At 35.5% G+C, this 21,130-nt stretch overlaps 1 protein-coding gene across 1 annotated transcript in view; it reads right to left on the minus strand.

Annotated features, from left to right (window-relative positions):
- The window catches only part of CCDC88A (coiled-coil domain containing 88A), a gene marked incomplete at its 5' end in the record, with an annotated part of 74,348 nt that overhangs the window by 25,596 nt on the left and 27,622 nt on the right, over positions 1–21,130 (minus strand). The window contains 10 exons of the mRNA XM_026074400.1: positions 49–326; positions 4,115–4,276; positions 4,869–5,045; positions 5,908–6,049; positions 10,221–10,348; positions 10,925–11,995; positions 14,655–14,792; positions 17,632–17,816; positions 19,478–19,622; positions 20,737–20,883. Coding sequence (XP_025930185.1) covers positions 49–326; positions 4,115–4,276; positions 4,869–5,045; positions 5,908–6,049; positions 10,221–10,348; positions 10,925–11,995; positions 14,655–14,792; positions 17,632–17,816; positions 19,478–19,622; positions 20,737–20,883 — 2,573 coding nt within the window. The remainder of the gene's footprint in view (positions 1–48; positions 327–4,114; positions 4,277–4,868; positions 5,046–5,907; positions 6,050–10,220; positions 10,349–10,924; positions 11,996–14,654; positions 14,793–17,631; positions 17,817–19,477; positions 19,623–20,736; positions 20,884–21,130) is intronic.

Raw genomic sequence — 21,130 nt, forward strand, 5'->3', positions numbered from 1 at the left:
TTTTCCTGAGGTATCACAAACTTAATTTTAATACATATTAATACTTACCTATCTTCTAAGTCCTTATGCTCCATCTCCAGATTTTTGTGTGCGGATTTAAGATTTCCGTGTTTAGCAATCAGAGATTCATACTCAGATGCTTGGCGTTCATGCAGGTGTTCCAGTTTTTCATGATCTTTGAGAAGTGAATCATACAATGATTTCAGATCCTCACGCTCCTTGAGTACAGATTCATTTTCATTTTCTAAAGCTGACTGCTGGATCAACAGTTGTGCATTTTGATTCATAAGAGATGTACTCTGAGAATTAAGGGTGGAATTTTCAACCTGCAGTCATGAACAGTTGACAAGAGTTGTAAATTAATTTCATAGACAGGGTCATCAAGTCGATCTCTTTCTACTGAAAGATTTCACGATTGTTTAATTCTTACCATCTCAGCATCTTTCTAATTATTTCATTACCCAAACTCCAATACCAAAACTTTTTTCTTATACCTAAATAGACATTTTCATTTCATTTCATATATCCTTAAGAATATTTTTATGGCAGTATTTCAAGAAAGCACTTAAGCATATGCTTAAATCAATACAAGAAAAAAATATCAGGTGATTATTTACTTTCAAATAGCTGTTTAAGTGCTATCCAGATGAGAGGTGCATTTTCTCTCCTCACTGACAGCTCTGTGATCAAAATATCTTGGAGAAATGGATCACCAGTGATCCTCTAATCGCATGAGCCAAATCTGTGATATGACTAAAATAAAAGGAACTTCCATACCGGCAGAGATTCTTTTTGAAAGTCTTTATTGTACAGAATCTCTATTGTCACCATAAATTCCTTATTGTACCCAAAGATCCATTACAATGAAACTTCAAACAGTAGCACGCATTTAACAGAGAGAAAAGGAAATATAGTAATAGCACCTGAAAGAACTACACATATCCTCTTCACTGAGGAACTGCCATTCACAGCTCTCTTCCGCCAACAACAATGTCATTTGATGGCTTTATGTATGTGGTGTTAGATCTGACTGAAAGCACTCTTCTCATGAAAGAGTACATTTTTTCCAACAATTTTGTCAGTACAGTATTAATGTCCATCAACACATTAAAACTCTGAATTTTTGACAGATATATAAAAAGCTTTACTTTGTGTGCCTCTGAAAAGAATAAGCTAATTCAATCCTTGGATTTCCTAAACAATTTAGGATATCTAAGGTGCTTGTCATATGACCTGTATTAGGCTAGTCTCCTCCTCTTTCCTATTCAAGAAATGAAGAACACAAACTACTGAGGCTTCTAATACCCTCTGGGTATCCGTTAAGGAAAAGAGAACAAAAACAAAACAAAACAAGAACTATCGCTCCAGTATATGCTGTTACTAAGGAACAAATCCCTTTCTGTTGGAACTGCAGTGTTCTTTGTTATGGATGATAAAGCTGAACCTTTCACTAGCAATGAAGTAATGTCTGCTGTCGACTATATGCTGTGAAACTTCTCAGACCGAATTTCCAGTTTGATTTAGTTCAGAATTAGCAGCTACCATTTAAGACATCCTTTCTCTGTACATCCCTGGTGGGTATCAGGAAGAATACCAAAATTGCAGTTGCCTAAGAACAGTCTAACATAGTCTATGTAGACCAGCTTAGCTTGTGTTTTGGATTCAGTTATATTTAACCATTCTTATTTTCATGAACACATTTCACCTTCAATTTTGATTTCTTTCATTTGCTGAATTCACAAGGACTATGTGCAAGTATCACAGAAGAGGAAATAGCTGAAGTGACCCTGCATCTGTGTTTGCATCTTTTTTCTCCCCAAATCCTATGGAAACTGAACGATAACATCCTGTCCTTACACTCCCATTCAAGTTCCCACTTCTACTCCTGTTAGCAATATATTCTTCATGAAGGAGAATGGTTCAGCGACTGCAATAGTTACAGAACTAATGGAGCTCTAATGCTCCAAATCTCTTTGAGCCTGCAGTTGGCCAAAAGCCTTACTGAGCACAAGCCTCCAGCTATACACGACAATCAAGAATACTCGGGACCCAGGTTAGCAGGATAACCAGTTTGAGAAAACCCTATATACAGAACAGTGTAACTCCACTGTGATAGTAATTAGTAACAGAATAGGTATCCAACAGGTCACTACTGAGCTCTTTCTGAAAAATAAAATAAAATAAAAATAAATAAATAAATAAATAAAAATGGAACATACAAACCAATGACAAAGCTCTGCAGTTAGCAGGAACTTAATGCAGCTTTTAGCAGTGTGCCTACTATAGTCCTTATTTCAGCATGTTTCCTTTCAAAGACGGAGTTGCTAAATAGAAGCACCAACTTGAAACTTCCATTGTAACACCAGCTAACAATTGGTTTACTCTTTATACTGGAAGTCCAAAATACTTTTGTACTTTCTGGCTTATTAAACAGACTCCTCTGAGGAAAATGAGACTATTTCTTGGTTTTATCTCATTTAGCCTTCAACCTCTGCAGCTATTTAGCAACAAACATCACCACAAAGATGAAAGAATCGTTCTGCTATTCCCCAAAGTCCTACAGCATAATGCTGTATGGGAATGACAATTAAAAGCCCAATAAATAATGGAGATATGTTTATGTTTTGCTATAGCGTGGTCTTGCAACTTGCCTGAAGTTTTTGAGCAAAACAGCTGAATTCTTAAGGAGGGAAAGGCACTCCCTTGCTAAGACTGCTGGGTATAACTGCTGGGTATAACAACATCCTGACTGTCATCCCCAGCTACTAAAATCATATGGCTCGATGAGGTTCAGCACAAATATTTAAGTAAATAAATAGGGAACCCTCTCTCTCCTTAAATTGATCCCAGCTCATTGCCTCAATAATTTCAAATCTCTGCAGTTAATTTATTCTCCAGGCATATCTGCTGGAAGAGGCCTGTGCTGTTGTGCAATTCATGAGACAAAATGAACTGCATAGGTATTTCTGCTTTTTTGGCAAATGGGATTACAAAATTCTCAGAGCTCCGAATCCCAGAAATATATCCTCCCCTGTTTAAAGCCATTGACTATATTTCCACGCCTGTGTCCAATAATTTTTAATTGCTGGACAAGATGAGACACTGTATGTGCACAAACGTTCTGTTTTGCTCACAGACGTGCCAGCCACAAAGAGGACTACTGTACACTAATTAGATTTCAGGGTGGAAGATCTGAAGTGCATTTGTGGTGTAACTCTGGTCTGCTTTCCAGCAAGGGACAGAATGGTAACTTCAGGCATTCAAGAAATTCATTATTTGTTCACTCATTCAAAGACTCCTTCACTCTGAGTTCTATCCACTTTCCATCATTTCTAACATCTTGTTTACTATTTCTGGTGAATTGTGGACTTTGTATTCTCTCCTTAAGCAGTTATGATTCTCCAAACTCCAAAAAGCATTAGATCCAGCAGCAAGAATATGGCATTTATCAGAGAAAAACCCATGTACTTGCTTACACAGTTAAAGAAGGATGGCATCTGCATTTTGGCCATAATAGCTATGAGACTCTGTGTAAATAACTATTTTTATAATTTCCATGCTCACACATCACCTTTTTTGCCTCCGAATTATCTGAATCATCTTTGCATAATTGTTTTTATGTAGTTTCCAAAGGTTTTGGTTTTTGAAAATTTTCTGTACTTAAATAACATCTTAATTTTCCTCTTAGACATGGTTTTTACTTGGTTTTGATCCTAACTATAAAAATAGAAAAAATACAAAATATATTACAGTCTCTTTGGATACACTCACTACTACCTTGACTTAACTTAGAAGTAAAAATTAAAAAAATTTTTTGATCTTGTAGGAGACTGGATAAGAGAATCTACTCTGCTCCTGAGCATAAATTCAAGGGTTTAAATAGGACAAATATGAAGGGTTAAAACCATCTTCTAGAAATGTTATTATTAATCAGTAATCATAAATTATTATTTGAGTGCTCTTAGTACAGATTATCACAAGTTGCTTTGATTTTCATGTCTGTACCACAACTGAAATTTGATTTATGATACATTATTACCATTAGCTTTAAACTCTTCACTTGAAAAACTACTGAATTAATATTATTTTAAAAAGCAAAATAAGAAAGTATTACCTGAAGCTTGGCATTTTGAGTTTGTAGAGTTGTATTTTGCTCCTGTAGAGAAACAGTTTGTCTCTGAAGTGCAAGAATCTGAGCCTGCAGATTACTATTCTGTGTCTCAAGTTGCTTTAATTGCGTTTTCAGTGCTTGTTTCTCTGCCTGCAGTGTAGCATTCTTCGAGCATAAAAAAAAAAAAAGAAAATTTGAGTTTCCAGTCATTTAATGAACTAACATTTCTCCAAAATGAACAAAGCAGTGTGAGAAACTAATACAATTCTTTGTACTTTAGCCTCAGTACAGAGAAAAGGATTTAAAACGGATTCACAGAAATATACAGAGTGGAGCAAATCTGTAAATCACCTTAAATACAGCAACAAATACAGTGAAATGATCATTACAGGCTAAGATTAAAAAAATGGGTAACTAATATTGTGCCTAGGGAGAAACAGTAGAGAAATCTCCACAACTCGCATAAATAAGGATTACGTGAGAGGGATTTGTGAAATATCTGTAGATACGAAAGGGCAAGTTTAGGCTTCCTTTTTTTTTTTTTTTCCTTTTTTYTTTTTAAATGCTGGTCAAGAATTTTACAGCTTCTGTCACTGCAGAATCCAGCTCTTTCATAAATTGTATTTAATTCAGGTTCTGCTCAGTCCATAAATTAGGTGATAAATTGCACACTTTCTTAGCAACACTCTCATAAGTTGTTCTAGAACAGCTCACAGCAAATAATTAAAATCAGAAAAATATTAAAAAGACATCTTACATTCCTTTCTACTTCAATTAATCTATCTTTAACTTTCAATAATTCTCTGGTAGTTTCCTGATTTTCTTTCTCCCATTTACTGACAGACTGATTTTCTTCTCCGCTTCTTGGAGGAGAATTCTGAACCATCCTTTCCTCTTCTTGTCTTTGCTTGAGGGCTTCATAGTTCTTTTTCACCTGAAATTATTCAGGACAACTTATATTAGGTTTAGAATTTTTAATTTTTTTACATCTCATCTTATTACATGACCATATCACTCTTCACAGAACAGGAAGTGTTATATGTTATTTTATTTATACGTTTGTTTTCTATAATATATTTGGGGAGATGACATGCAAACAGCGTATAGGTACTGATAGCTTAACCATAATAAACACTTTGACAAATGAGATTCAAAACCTGAATGACAAACACAACAGGAGACCTGCATTTTGTATTTTATTTTAGTGCTTTTAACTGTATCCCTCAACTTTTATAATAAAGTAGAACAAACAAGAAGGTTATATTTACTTTAACTAATCCCTCCAGCTGTTCAAGCTAGATCAGAAAATATAATTTACTGAGAAATGAGTGTTTCTGGCATCCCAAATCAAATCAATTTCAAACAAATTACTTATCTACCTGAAATACTCTAAGACCAATGACTCAGCAATGTTTTATGTGATCGTAACACCTGCCCTGTATTATTGTTGTCTTAAAAAGCAGTTGCACCTTTGCCCTGCTTTACACTGCAGAAAGCTAAGGGGCCCTCCCCTTTCCTTGCTCTTCAGGCCCTGTCCATAAGTTGTGTGCCAAGCGCGTTCTGAGCACAGTTGCTATGACCCTCGCTGACTTTTACACATCTCCCTGCTGAGTGTCCTTGGGTCTTCCCTCCCTCTTCCACTCCACAGACATGTTCTTGGAGCTCTTCAGCCATTTTTCCCCCAGCAATGCCTGTTTCTCCTCTGACTTGCACCAAAGGTCAAGCAAAGCGTAAAAATAACAATAGCTGGTATATGGATAATTTAACCTTACAGAAGAAAATGCCTTTCTCCTTACTGTTTTAAGTTCCTGACGGAGTTGCTGGTTTAAGTTTGTTGATTCTTCTAAACGAGCCTCCAAAGCAGCAATTTTTTCTTCTTTTATTTCAAGAGACTTCTTAAGTGTAGATTCTAATTTTGATTCCAAAAGCTTGTACCTACTGATCAATGAAATCACACAAAGAAATATATGTTTGTTATTTCAAAAATTATTTTAGGTATTTAAATTCTAAAATGTTCTGATAAGTTCTTTGAAAATTGAGTTAATTGTTTAGGCTGTCAGCCTTCTGCTACAAAAAACAGTAGCCATGTAGCCCTCCCTAGTTATTCCAAAAATGCCTGAATTCTAACAATTATTCAAAAGTACGAAGGCACTTCAGTATTAATATTCACGGAACCTTGGAATCTCAGATGAAAAGGCAGGTAAAGACATTAGTTTACATTTGAACCAGAAACGTCGATTTTCACCTGTTACCGTATTAATTCAACAATCAAGTCCAAACAAACAAAATACGTCGGAGATACAAAAAGCTGCATTATCTGCTATGTCAAGACTAACACACCAAGTAGTGTGCTGGCTTGGAGGGGTGGCGGGGAGGGTGCAGGGTGTGCATGCGCGCACACGTGCGTGTGTGTGTGTGTGTTGACAGCACTCTTCCTTCTGGATCCACTCCAGTCAGGCAAGCAGRGACCTGAACTCGATTAGAATGTGAAGTATTTCCATTTCCTGTCTGCTTGCAGAGAAGAGGCGCTAGGGAAGAAGGAACACAGTACTCTGCAGGTGCATGCTCATTTGATGTATAAATGTGCAAATTGCTCACTCAGCCCAGCTGCTGGTATTTTAAGAGTGTTATCACTCCTGGTTCGTAAAGCTTCCAAATTTTACCATATTTACAATACTACAGAGCACCCAAAAAACCCAAACCACTTATTTTGGAGAGAAGTGGTCAGATTTGGGGTATATTGGTTTAGAACAGTATCTCCTGGAACTGGCAGTGCAGGATATTCTAGTGAATTATTAGCCTTTTTAGGAAATGCTGAAAACCACAGTCATTAATCATTTTTAAACAGTTCAGTCACTGTACATGTGTTCAGAACCTGGAAAGCATTCCACTTTTCCAGAAGTAGCATAAAATAGAATAAATCATAAATACCCCCTTTTTAATCTGACCATTGAAGAACCTGTCAGTTCTGTAAACAGAACACATGGCAAGAGATTCCTGATCGGACAACAGCATTAGATCTAGCCAGAAATTGGAGCAGAACACCAATAGTAAAAGAATTCATAGTAAAAAGCTGTCCAAGAAGATCATGGAGTGGGATGAGAACCCTATAATATGCCAAAAAGTTACGGAGACTTAAGAACCAATAGGTAGTCTAAAGCCAATAGAATATATGGCATTTTATCTTCTCAAGCTGAAGCACACACTCAGCTGCAAGTAAGTTCTGTCACTCAAAGTTATACAATCATGCACTACACAAAGAAAGAAAAAGACTAAGAGCAGAGACCCAGTTTCCAGCTTCCTTTTGAACACCTAATAATGAAGGATGCTAAAAATTACTAACCAGACTGAGATTTGGGTATTTCAGATTGGGGCATCTAATTCCATAAATATGTTTGTTTAAAGAATTCAACAACGATTTTAAAGACACAACACAAAAAGGAAAACTCTTCAAGGCTACTGCATAAAACATGGTCAGTTTAGGCCCCAATAGAAAGATTTTGAGGTGCTACCAATAATACTCAACAAAAACACAAGCTCTCTCCAATCAGGGAGAGAGAAGTTGTGCAACTTCACCTTCTGTYACCAAAAATGAGAGAGGCAGACCAAAAATACACTGAAAAGTAGCTTGGGTCATAATGAATCTAACTTTCTACAGGCCTGATCAAATGATTACTAATGCCTCATCTAGATAATAATATAAAGCAAGCAACCCAGATACTTTCTGGATGAATGAAGAAGTTGAGAATAACGGAAAGGCAGGACAGCTACAGAGTGCATAATTTCAAATAAACCAACCTTTTCACTTTGAAAATAAATATTCCTCATTCACAGTTCTCCAGTTCAACATGTAGCTGTTAAAGATAGGTCTATATTCTGGTTTAAGAAGAAGCTCAAGCAGTAGTGTAGCCCAGATTCCTTCACATCCCAAACTGTTTGGTCACAAGCCAGAGCTCCAAGGTAGGCTTTAGATAAGATGCTGGGCCAGCTTCMGGATATAAGCCTTACTGTGCACCTCCCCCCAGAGCACCTTGAATGGACACATCATATGCAGCCTGACCCAAACATCTCATACCACCAAACAGTCCATCTGCTTTTGAGGTGCTTTCCTATGGGCAGGGCTGGACAGTCAAGTTTGCCCTTCACTCTTCCAGAAAGGCTTTATCTCCTGCTGCAGGGCCATCTGCAGAGAACTGAGTGCCAGCTGTTCTTACAACAATGCACCTGGGCAGCACCAAATTACCAGTGATCTGCGGCCAGCAGCAGACATGTGCCAAGCACAGGTCAACCAGTATACAAATGCTTTAGCCTGCTCCCTGGGCTGTGCTTCTGAAATGCAATGAATACACAGCAAAATATCTGCACTGACTCCTTGAAAAAGAAATATCAACCAGAAGAGAGTGTGAGAGTGGGCCGAAAAGTACTTGTGAGAGTGTGAGAGTGGGCCGAAAAGTACTTGTGAGAGTGGGCCGAAAAGTACTTATTTGTGTGAGTTGTTCCCACACCTGGCTAACCTGGAAGCAAAGAAAGAAATTGAACAGGTCATGACAGGTGCCAGAAGTATGCCAAAAATTCATTTACAGATAATAATTCAATGAAACCTGGATAAAACTCTCAATTCTACACAGRCACAACTCCAGATTTTCATCTGAATTAAAATTTATAGATCCAATAACATCATTCTGTAAAATGCAAGGAAAATACTAGTATTATTTAACCCAAGGACATAATTAATATAATGGCCCAAACCAACTAACCTATGAGATACGAACCTGCAACATCTGAATCTATAGAGAGGTACGAGCACTTCTAAAGGACAAGTACCATTGTCTGGAAAGTAGAAGTAGATTCGCAAACCTTTTCACATAGTGTCATTTCTAAAAGCACATTTGCAAAATAATATTTTTCTCTTTTGCAGGGACACTCACCTCAAACATTAGAAATCTAGAACACTATTTAGAACAATGTTGCTCAGTGAGGATTTCTCCATCTAAGCAGTGTAATCGTCAACTCTTCTAGCTCAAGGATTAGTTCTTCTTTATATGGTATATTAACCAAAGGACAACACAAACTCATACTACGCACTGTATGCTACACTACTACCCTCAACTCAGAAGAAGTCACAGAAATCAAAGTTCTGAGGACTTTTCTTGACAGAGAGGAACTCATCTGTGAGCTGGAAAAGGTAGGCGAAAGCAGAAAACAGGAGGTGGCAACAGATTCTCCATACAGGATCCTGGCCCCATGCCAGCAGCAGAGCATTGGCAGCAAGAAAGGAAAACTGAAGAAAAAAATCTCATCTGGTTTCTTTTTGATATAGAAGACCTCAAATCAGTCTACGTGTTCCTGACAATCAGTGGTAATAACAGATCATGACGCCAGACTATTTTTTCCAAAAAAATAAAAAGCACAACTGAATAGCATCACGAGAGAAAGATTGGCTAGAGGCCCATACTAGTCTGCTTTTCCTGCCACACATTTTCCCTAAATCCCTGCAGGATAAGACACCACACAACATACAGTGGAGGAAACAGATGTCAGGATAGCAGCTGCTTTATACTGGCAGACGTAGTAGTGCGAGTAAGCCAGTATGAAGTTTCAGAGAAGCTTGAGTATTGGCTACTTCCCAGTCGGCCTAAGTGGGAATGTAAGCAGAGTTTCTTTTTGGTAGGAAGAATTAGAAGGAAATAATTGTAAGGAAGTGTGAGAGAGTTTGAGCTACCCTTCATAGGACAAAACCATGAGAAAACCTGTATCAGTCAAGCAGCCAAAAAGAACAAGAAAACCCACCTTAGGCCTATTATCTTTTACTGCTATTGTTCCTACTGCTAACTAAAATAAACAGTTTAATCATACATAAAGAATAACTATTGGCATACTTCAAGAAATTTCTTAGCAACAAAAGCAGGAACTCACTTTCACAGACCGAATGCAAGAAGATATTAACCACCTTATTAATTTCAAAGAGTAGCAAGTACCATTTCAGATCTATCAACGTCTCTGAAAACTTAAGAGCACATACAAAAAAAGTCAGTAAAATCATTTTATATTTACGAATAAAAAAGAACCCCATTTCTACACTGTTCCAGGCAGGCCTTGACCTTCTCACCTGTCATCACTGCTCTGTTCATCATGCAAGAGACGCTCTTTATTTAAGCCTATTTTTTCAAGTTCATGGGCAAGTTTTTCTAGATCATTGTTCATTTGTTGGGCCTTCAGTTTTTCATTCACCAAGTCCTTACACACACAAAAAAGATACAGTCAGTATTATAACATAAAGAAAATAATGCAGTCATAGTTCTAGAAGTGCCTAGGCATGTCTTTACGATTACACACGTCTCGAATAATCCATTCATGTTAACTCTCCCTTCCTTCCAACTGCTGGCTTTCAGGTATATTAGACATTACGTTCTAACTGCATGTACAATTTCACCTTAGTTGCTTACTTCCTTTTTTTTCCCTGTAGAACTTCCCTTTCAAATCTCGTCTTAAACATCAGGGTCAAGGGACAAAGTTTCAATCAAAACAAATACTGATATAAAGCATCTGTGCAACATTCATTTAACAAAGATATATCTGAACTCCAGGACAGTATACAAGCAACCCTACAGATTTAAACATAATATCATTATATTACTCTATTTATTATGATTATTCTGATTTATTATGAAATTCTGATTATTATATACTCTTTCCCTAGTGTAACTATTAAAGAAGTATACACATTAAAGTATACAAGTATTTTTCAAAAATATAGTTATCATTTCTCTACATTACAAATTAAGACAAAAATGGTAACTAATTTCTATTTACCTCTCGTAAGGTGACAAGAGTTTTCTTATCAATGGTAGCTCTTTTCACAAGTTCTTTATTTTCCTTTTCTAGTTCTTTCAGACGTATACATGACTCTTTATATACAACTATTTCTTTAAATAGAGATTTATTTTCCTTTTCCAGATTACTAATTTTTATATTGTTTTCTTCTAAATTACTATCTTTAATTTCTGCCTGCTGTCGAAGTCTTTTATTTTCTTTTTCTAGCTGTTTCTTATCTTTCTCCAGTTGGGAAGTCTCTTGTTCTAACAACTTATTTTCCTTTTCCAATTGCTCCAAGCGCTTACTAGAGATTTTTAATTCTTCTAAGTTCTTTTGCAGAGTCTGATTTTCAGACTCTAAATCTTGTAATTCACTTTCCAACTGCTGAATCTTCTTGTTACTGTTTTCTAGGGCTTTCTGTAGCCTTTGGTTTTCTGTGTCTAGACCTTGGTAGCTGACTTCTAAACGTTCAGTTTTCTTAAATGAGGCTTTCATGAGTTCAAGGCTTTTTTTCAGTTGCTCCTTTTCACTTTCCAGTTCCTTATTTTCTAATTGCAACTGTGCCACTTTAATGCTTGTACACTTCAAAGATTCAATTGTTCTTCTTAATTCTAAATTTTCTTCATCAAGTTGTGAATTCTCCTTTTCTAAGGATTCTAATTGAAATGTGAGGTTTTTTAGGCTATCCAAAGTTTTTTTCAGCTTTCTGTTTTCCATTTCCAGATCAGAGTTTTCTTGTTCTAAGGCCTCTATCTTCTCACAAGTAATTTTTAAATTGGTAATTTTTTTCTGTAATAATTCATTTTCTTTCTCCAGATGATGCAACTCATTCTCAAGTTCTTCTGCTCTTTCTCCTTTCTCTTTATAGTGTTCCAGTTCTTTCCTGACTTGTTTTTTTTCAAATTCAACCTTATTTAACTTACTGCTGGTCTCCTTAATAGACTCATGAAGAATTTTATTTTCTTTTTCAATTTCTTTCATTCTTGCTTCAGCACTGATTTGTGAGCGTTGTCTTAGAGAAGCTACAGTTTGATTCAAATGTTCATTTTCTTGTTCTAATAGCCTAATCTAATTTGGAGGAAAAAATTGCAAGCTACAGTTAGTATCACGCCATATATAAACTGAAACTTTATACATATATACATATATATGTATACATATATAACATACATATGTTATACATATATAACACATATAAACTTTTCCATATATAAACTGAAAGCTACTAAGATAATAAAAAGATTACATCATACTTCCCCTTTAAGTTAAAAAAAATTCTTTCTATTACTCACTCTACTGATATTTATTTGTAGTATTACAAACACTGTGTATGTAAACAGGCAACAGTTTGACAATAAAACCATAAATCAAAGCATTATGTTCAAATACCTTCCTCTTGGATAAGATGACAAAAACAGAACTTAACAAAATACAAAACAAAACAAAGCTCTATCCCTTTGTTAGCTTCATTTCATTTTTAGTTGCTTTTATCCARGTTTAGCCTATTTTCCTTACACAGTGTCATTTCCAGAGAGATATTTACTAGAAATAGTCATAAAAGCATAAAGATCAAAATTGCAGTCAAATTCTAAACAAAACCTGAGAAAGAAGTGTGGAGGACACGAAAGTGTCTTTATTTTATTTAGAAGCATAGAATTGATATTTGGGATACAAGGAAATTCTGATCACAGTCAATCACATTTTGGGAACAAATACATCAAATCTATACTAATTTCTCAATTTWAAAAAAAATTGTTAGCATGTGTTGTTCCAAGAAAGCCTCCAAAAAAAGTAAATCATTGCTATGACTGAATTATTTTACTTAGAGAACATATTCCCATATCTACTTTCAGGATAAAAGCAGCCTGTGCTTCTGTATTTCTTGATTTTTTTCAAACCAATTGAAATTACTGGGTATATAACAACAGACCACAAAATAGTGCAGAAAAACGTTTAGATCAATATTTAAGAATACACAAATAAGATAACGTAAGGGATGTTTCAACAACATTTGAGAAGAGTGAAAGTGCTAGTCGCAAGGAAAAAGAGACCGAGAAAAATTATGGACTCTCCTGTCATACTTAAGTCTGCATATAAGCATTAATTATAGGATTTATGGTTTTGTTCCCAGCAATGGCAAAAGGTTCTGAAATGATTAATGAGAGGATTTCATGACAGGCTCTCATGACAAATGCAATTTTTGTAACACTTCTTTATTAGCATTATTTTAGCATACTAATACTCTTTGTTACTATACTTTTTTTTTAGTATGTTACTGAACATGCACAATTATTTTCCATATTTCTGTTTCTACAATCCAATCTTAACATAAGGATCAATACCTTTTGCAATTTTTGAGAGAATTAGATATACTTTATACAGTTCCCTCCAAACAGTTTCAGCATAAGATCTGTAAGACATGAAAGATGCTGCTAATCGAGCACAGCTCCTAAATGTATATTATAAACATAAATAGCCATACAGAAATGCCACTGCTACTCCAATGTTTAAAACAACACACATTCTTGGTGGTTGAACTGGGACTTATGACTTCTTCCAAAAAGTTTTAGTCTCTTTTTCCCCTGGAATATGCTTCTTTTCTCATATAGTGTACAATTCAATTATTGTAACAATGAACAATTCTAAACAAAGCAAACAGGCATATTTCTTTAAAATTATCCCACTATTCTCTTTAAATGAAAATAAAATTTTATAGCTTATTGGATCATCCACTTCAATGCCAAGCATAATTCTTTTTTTAAGTTTATTTATAAGTCCGGAATTTAATTAAATAAGGCCTTTACAAATTTTCAGGATTTTTAAAATATTCTGTATTCCAAAATAGTGTAGTTTTCACATTTTTTGGTTTAATATAAAATTTAAGTCTCATCAAGAAGTATCAATACAATTTATAACAGATAACTACAATTCTAATTTTGAAGAACTTGATTACTAAAGATGGTATTTCCAGAAGTTTCCATGACTCATTTCCTGCAGGCTGCCCCTTCCACAGGTCCTCTGAATTGCTCTGCAAAGACTTGTAGAAGGCTTCTGCACTCATTAGATACAGATACTCTCCCCTCTTCTCAGGCATAGCCCAAATCTTTTACCAAGATCCAGTTGCCAGTTTCTGGTGTCTAAAAATAAATTCTGCCATCTACCTGCAAGTCACAGCAAGAAATTATCCTCACACAGGGGACTGCTACAAAGACGGCTGTGATGCTTCCTGCCCCAGATGCTCACGAAGGTAGGTGACACAGGAGGGAAAGTCAGCAGCAAAGCAGAGCTCTGCTGCACCACTGTTCATTAGGTGCCTTCGAGGGACAGGCTGCTCTCATTCCCAGTGGAACTCAAACATTACTGCAAAAATTGACCAAGTCTCTGGAACCTCAGTTTTCTCATCACGAGGTGTTTGGCCTACTCCAACTTTACTGTTTTAGCTGAACAACACCCTCTAAGCAACTATAACTAATGCACGGCCCATGGAAGCCTAAGAAGCATAAGAAAAACTAAAACATAAGAAGATACTAGAAAGCCCTAAAACTAACACTAAAGCCTTAGCTAAAAATGAGTCATGTCTCCTTGGCTGCAGGTCTTAGACAAGCCATTTTGCTGCAGGTATTCTCTTCAGGCAAATCTGCTACATTCACAATCTTTTTATGCCTATTAAGAAGTACAAAAGGAGAACAGTACAACACAAAATTAGACTTTTGATTTTGCTACTCACTTGCCGCTCTGAGTTTTCTCGTAGTGCTTCAAGCGTCTTTTCAAGTTGTGCTTTCTCTTTCATTAGATCTTTACTCAAATTTTGACTATTCTGAAGACTTTGTTTCTCTTGGCTAATTTCATTCTCTAGCCCTTCAAGCTACGGAAAAAGAAACAAATTTTAAAAACTACCTAAAAATGATGATAGTATTATTCTTACACTTATAAATGTATAAATGTAATTTTACTTTTATAAAAATTAACAAAGCAAACTAAAGGAAAGAATAAAATGGACCTTTCTATTCTGTACCTGAAACAGTTCACCTCTTCAAGGGATAAATTCACCTCTGCCAAAATTTTCTCTCCAGGTTCAGAAGAATATATCTAAAAATCTCCTTTTGTACATAAAATTGGTCAGATTTTACTACACACTGGATATTTTCCAAGCATATTTTAGAATAAAAAATCCATTTTAGTGATATTTAGACTACTCTTTCAAGTCTCTTAACTCATAAGGATCGAATGTTTTTTGATCTTATTTAATGTATTTCAGGAAATATGTATGAAGATTCCTTGGGAATTAAATATATAGATTTGTTTCACCAAATGGTTCTGAAACTCTGGTAATGTAACCAGACAGCAAATAGTTTATAAGTGAAAATAATGAAGTGTCTTTTTTTTTTTGTCACATCTAAGTTATATTTAGTAGCTTAGAAACAACAGGCACATTGCATTTTTAAAGAATCATCTGCTGTAAAGTTTATATTCTATGTCAAGTCCTGGTCCACATTCCCCAGTCCTGTAGGAGTCCAGACATAAATCTGACTGCAGACAGGGCAAATATTTCTGTAAACAAATTTTCTGAATTATACATGTACTTGCTGCTGAATACTGAGAAATAAAAATCACAAAAAGATACTAGAATGGAATTTGTTCTTCCATGAAGCAACTTACTGATTGGAAATATGCAAAAAGCACAACATCAGTTAGCCCAAAACCTGAGTTAAAGACTTCCTCTTAGGATGAGAATACTAAAGTTTGATCAGCCTTCTGCTTGCCTCTCCCTCTGACATTAAGATTTTCTTGGTCTCTTGTCTAACAGAGGAACATATGTTTTATGGGGATACTGGAACTTTCATTGATTTCTGCAAAGGAGAAGCAAGCTGTTCAATCACCTCAGCAGAGATGCAATCACACTCTACCTGGTATCCAAATTTCCCAGTGGACTGTCCAGCTGTCTTAGTATGTCTGTCTGCCAACTGGGCACTAGGAGCAGCGCTCCTGTGGCCACTGTCTCTACCTTGCATTTGTAAGGTTCTGGGTTAACTTTAAAAGATGAATTTACAGTATACTTTAAAGGAAAGCAGCCAGAAAAAGAAAGCCAGATAGAACACCAGATATGGAGGATCTGTTATTAATATTTTGTTCTATTTCACACTTTTTGCACAAATGATCACTATTCAGAATATTCTGAACGCTGAGGACCTACTGAGGAACTGGTTCTTTCACTAGAAGGAACTTCTTGATTATCATCAACTGACCATCCTACAACTTGACAAGGCCGTATGTCTAGAAGTAGTCTGACTTAGCACAGAAAGGTAACTATGATAGCCCAAGACAGTAGGGACAGAAATTTCTTACTAGAGAGATTTAGGGATTTTGTGTCAGATCACGCTGGAATCTTAGCTATTTGGTAGGTAGGTCAGTCTAACAGAATCCTCTAATTCTAACTAGAGAGGAGCAGATTTATGCCAGTAACAGCTATCTAACATCTAGGCCCTGAAGATAATGGGGTTCAGATTTGTTTAGTATAAAGAGATGGTGTAAGAGCATCAAGGTAACATGGCTGCAAAATGTCAAGAACATCTGGGATCCAAATAGCTTTGACTAAGCAGTAGGAGCAGCCTGGATACACAGAAATCCCTTCACAAAGAATAACCAATGGCCTTTCATCTGCTTTAGAGCATCTTGCAACAGTAGTGGTTCTCTGCTTTTTCCAAGATTAATAAAACCAGACAGTGTTTAATGTTGGCATCTGGTGTTTTCCTGGGAAGTTTCTTGTTCATGTAAGCACAATAAGTTCACAAAAAAGGCAATGAGAGGTTATGCAAAGCAGGACAAAAAACATTTGGTCTGGATTTTATTTTCTTGATGGCTGATCCCTGAATAAGCATCTCTACTGCTTCATTTTTCTCATACCTTCCTTCCTCCCCCCTTCCCCCAACAACCTTTCCAGTACACAAGCTCAATGTAGCACACAGCTTGCTTCATATTTTTAAGAAATCAGAAAAAGCATGAAAATATGGAAGACAGAAGAGATTCCCTTAAATTCTTTCTCCCCCTCTACCTCTTACCTACTCTTCTCTTCAAGATTAATCTCTAATGTCTGACACAGCTTTTTCTTCAGCAGATATTCTAGAAGCTTTAGACATTTCACTCCACTCTGATTAGTCTCTGTATTTTTTTTACTTCTATTCTGTGATGATAATCACTGAATAAATTACTCTCCGAATTATATATGTCATATAAAGTAAAATATTGTAGATCAGTATGGATAAATTTGACTAGTTCCTTTCATTCCCTTGTTCCACAATTGCTTGGCACATCCCTTTTCTTTTTCTTTCTTTCTCAGTTTTTACAGTGCATAAGATTTCTATGAACAAGGACACATGACCAAGTTTTTTTGCTTAGTTGAAGACTGGTTGGTATCTCTGTGCATGTGCAATTAATAATTACAAAAAACAAACAAACCCAACAAATAATTTTCCCAAGTACTATAAAGGACTTTCATTATTCATTATGTCTCCAATATCAACACATTGATTTTTCCCCTTATAGGTATAAGAACCTTCTAAATAGTCACATTCGTAATTAATAAAAAAGATAATTAAAAAAAAAAAAGAAAAAGCTCTCCTGCACAAATAAGCTGTTTGTTTTTTTTAACCCAAACTTACAAACAACATAACACCACATAGACCCTAACATATAATGATGACTACCTTTTTGCTAAGTCTTTGGTTTTCTTTCTCCATTTTTAGTATCCTTGAACTACTGCCTTCCACAGAACCTACTGCATTTTGTAGTTCTTCCACTGTCTTCAGTAAACTTTGGTTTTCCATTTCCAGCTTCAGTAATCTGCTTGATGCCAGTTCATTTACTTCATGACCAAGTGACTTCTGTGGTACTGTCGGATTAAAAGAAAAACACCGTGAATAAAAAGTTATTTATCATTAGCTGGAGTTCTTAGAGGACAGACTTTGTGCTGGGATACTTATGGGATTCAGAAGCCTATGATGATCCTCCAGAGCATTCCACGTGAATATAATTTCTCAGGGTTAATGACTCACCTCCCTTACCCAACATAAAGCAATACAGAGGCTTAAAAGGAAATGTCCCGCTCATCCTTCAATTCCAAACCAGGAYAAGATTTTTTTCCTGCAGCTGCGGAAATATCTCCAAATTAATCCTTTGTATGTGATCCACTGTATAACCAGAAGTACTACATTGGAGAAATCAAAATTTGTTTGCTATCTCTGCAAACAATTTCTCTAAGGAGCCTTAATAAATCTTAACTTTGAGAACATTAAAGTGAAGACTCACGATCTGCATTAAGAGTATAGAAGCTTGAATAGCAACACAATATAACTCCAAGACATTACACCTGCATTTAAGTGAAAAAGAATCACAAGAGACTTTTCATACAGGATGTATCTGAGAGGATATATAGGACTGAGGGGAAAAAAAAAAAAAGAGAGAGAGAGAAGGAAAAAAAAAAACCCCAAGAACTGTCACATCTCTCCAATTCAGAGGGCAAAAGATACTGTAACTCTGGAAATCAGGAGTTGCAATTTCCTATTTCTGTCCAGCCTTTGTGCTTTGTCCTGACTTCTAAGAAGGTTTCTTGAGCTGGCAGGTGAGAAGAATTAGAAGACTGTCCCCACCTTTGCAATTTTTTCTGCTTCAGGAAAAAAAAGGAATCCATGCATTATTTATCCCTAGATGAAATTTTAAAAGAATCTACAATAGAATAGGGAAACTTCTTTGGTGGAAATTTAACAGGGATTTAACTGGGATATAGCCAACCTGTAGAAAAGACACTGCAACAATGAGATGACAGATTTTTTTTGATGAAAAAATTATCAAGACACTGATTTTCTAGTAAGCCTCTGAAGAAAGACATAGCAGATAACTTCCGCTGCCAGAACACTTCCTTTACATTTTGCAACACTGACCAACTGAAACAGAAAAGCATGGAGACTGCTCCAGACATTTTTATCTTTGGAGTTCAGTAAGGACTACAGCCATTTGCTGTCACATCTCTAGATGCAGAATCTGGCAGAAGATAAAGAAAGTACGAAGCAAAGAAAGCATGGCAACTGTCCCTAACAGATATTTACTCACTAGAATGTTCCCATGGTGCATAACATGGATTTCTTGTGAGTGGCAACAGGCAAAAAAACAATGAGAAGACAGGCATGAACAGACAGCTATTTTACTGACCAGACTTCAAGAAAAATAGCAGTTTGACTATTTAACAGCAGCTCAGGGTGAGGAAAAATATATTTAATTTTTTTTATTTAATATAAATAGTATTTAACATATTTAAGTTTTACATGATTTTACAATTTTTAATTCTCATTTTTATATAAAACTAAAATAGATTTGCAAGTAGTATAATTAATGGCAGCTCTGCTGAAGAAGCTTTCCCCTGTATACTTAAAGGTGTAGAGATAACTATGTAAGCAAACATCCCATCCAAAAAACAGTCTGTGTAATACTATTCAAATACACATGGCTTGACTTTTTTCAATTTTTCTATCAGTTTGCAAGTATTACTATGTTTACCTTCAGAAAGTTCAGTAGTTCTGTTTATCTGTTCAAGTTCCCAGCCAAGATGCAATGATTCATCCATACTTTGTTTCTGAGCCATTTCTAGAGTCATATTTTCCTCCATGAGTTCCTCAATCTTCTTTCTGTCCATATCACGCTCCTTAAAAATTATTTCACATGTAACTTTAGAAAAAAAAGTACGTCTCAAAATGCACAAAATTATTTATAAATTATGCTACAGAAAAATGCAAAGTGGATTTTCTGATTTGATAATACACAGTGAGATAGGGAGGAACGGGCAAAATTATGGAAGACTTAGAAATGAAGGGTGACAACCAGTAAAGAATAATACTGCAAAGAACCTCCTCTCATCCTAACCTATGGCAATACTTTTTTTCTTACTTTTTTTCAAAGTTCACCTTTCTCAGAATAAAGAGAAAGCAAGTGTACATGATAAGTAGGGCTTAATAGCGCACACACACCATAAAAAAAAGAAACAGACACAGAAGCAGAATTTCATCTTCTCCAGAATATTGAAAGACTACTTTAATAAATAAATAAAACTGTAACAGGATTGGGTCACATGATGAGAGTGCCTCACCTGGCTCTTTATTAACTGCTCTTCCCAATCACCTTGCTTTTATAAGAATAAATCACAGCTATAACTTTCAAAATTGTCAGAAAATGAAAGTAAAGAAGTCAATAATCTGTCAACCCTCTAAGGAAAACCTTAAAAAAAAAAAAAAAGGAGAGAGAGAGAGAGAGAGAGAGAGAGAAAGGGAAAAAAAGCTCAAACATGCAAATTATGATTTGATATTCTAGAATACTGACTGTTTTGGAGAAGAGTTGGTTAAAAAGAGAAATTATATTGGGAAAAACTTTCTGAAAAAAACGTCACTGTATTGGCAGGATTTGAAATACTGATAACCTCTGGTTTAATTAAGTATTTAATGGCAACAGACTATTTTCACATCCAAAAAAATTGCGATTCTGTCATTCTTACTAATGAATCTCTGTATTCCTTATTATATTTTAGCTATCGGATTAAACACTGTACTGCTTTTAGGAAGAGTACGAGTACTACCTTTGAAATTTGTACTTCCCCAGGCACAAGCAAAGCTACTGCAGGAAATCCTATCTGAAAAATGTAAGCAAATCAAGATACCCTCCTCCTCTCCGCCATACCATTTTGATTGGAAGCACTTCTGTTATTAGATATGCAAATGAAATTCAAAGCATATTGATTATCTTTGTCATTCTCCATTTACACTTACCATCTCCATATCATGTAATTTAGCTTTTAATTGTAGATTCTCTTTTTCTAACTCATGTAATTTATCAGAACGGGCTCGGGTCCCCTCTAATTGATCTTCCAACATTGTCTTTGTTTCTAGCAACACTTGATTGTCCTCCTTTAACTCCTACAAGAATTAAACCAAAAAGAACGACAAAAAAGGTATTTTCTTATTAAAACAAACTTTGATACTCATCATACCTAGTTTTAGAAATGTTGCTCTAATAGCAAACATTCATTTTGAAGCTATAAGAGAGTTCTGTTTTTCATTAAAAATATTTACAGCCATTTCATACAACTTTAACTTACATAACATTTTACATAACATAAAGGAAATAAAATTTTGACTAAAGCATTAAGAATAAATATGCTGT

Source organism: Apteryx rowi, unplaced genomic scaffold (assembly GCF_003343035.1).
Source record: "Apteryx rowi isolate R43461 unplaced genomic scaffold, aptRow1 scaffold_387, whole genome shotgun sequence".
Lineage (NCBI taxonomy): Eukaryota > Metazoa > Chordata > Aves > Apterygiformes > Apterygidae > Apteryx > Apteryx rowi.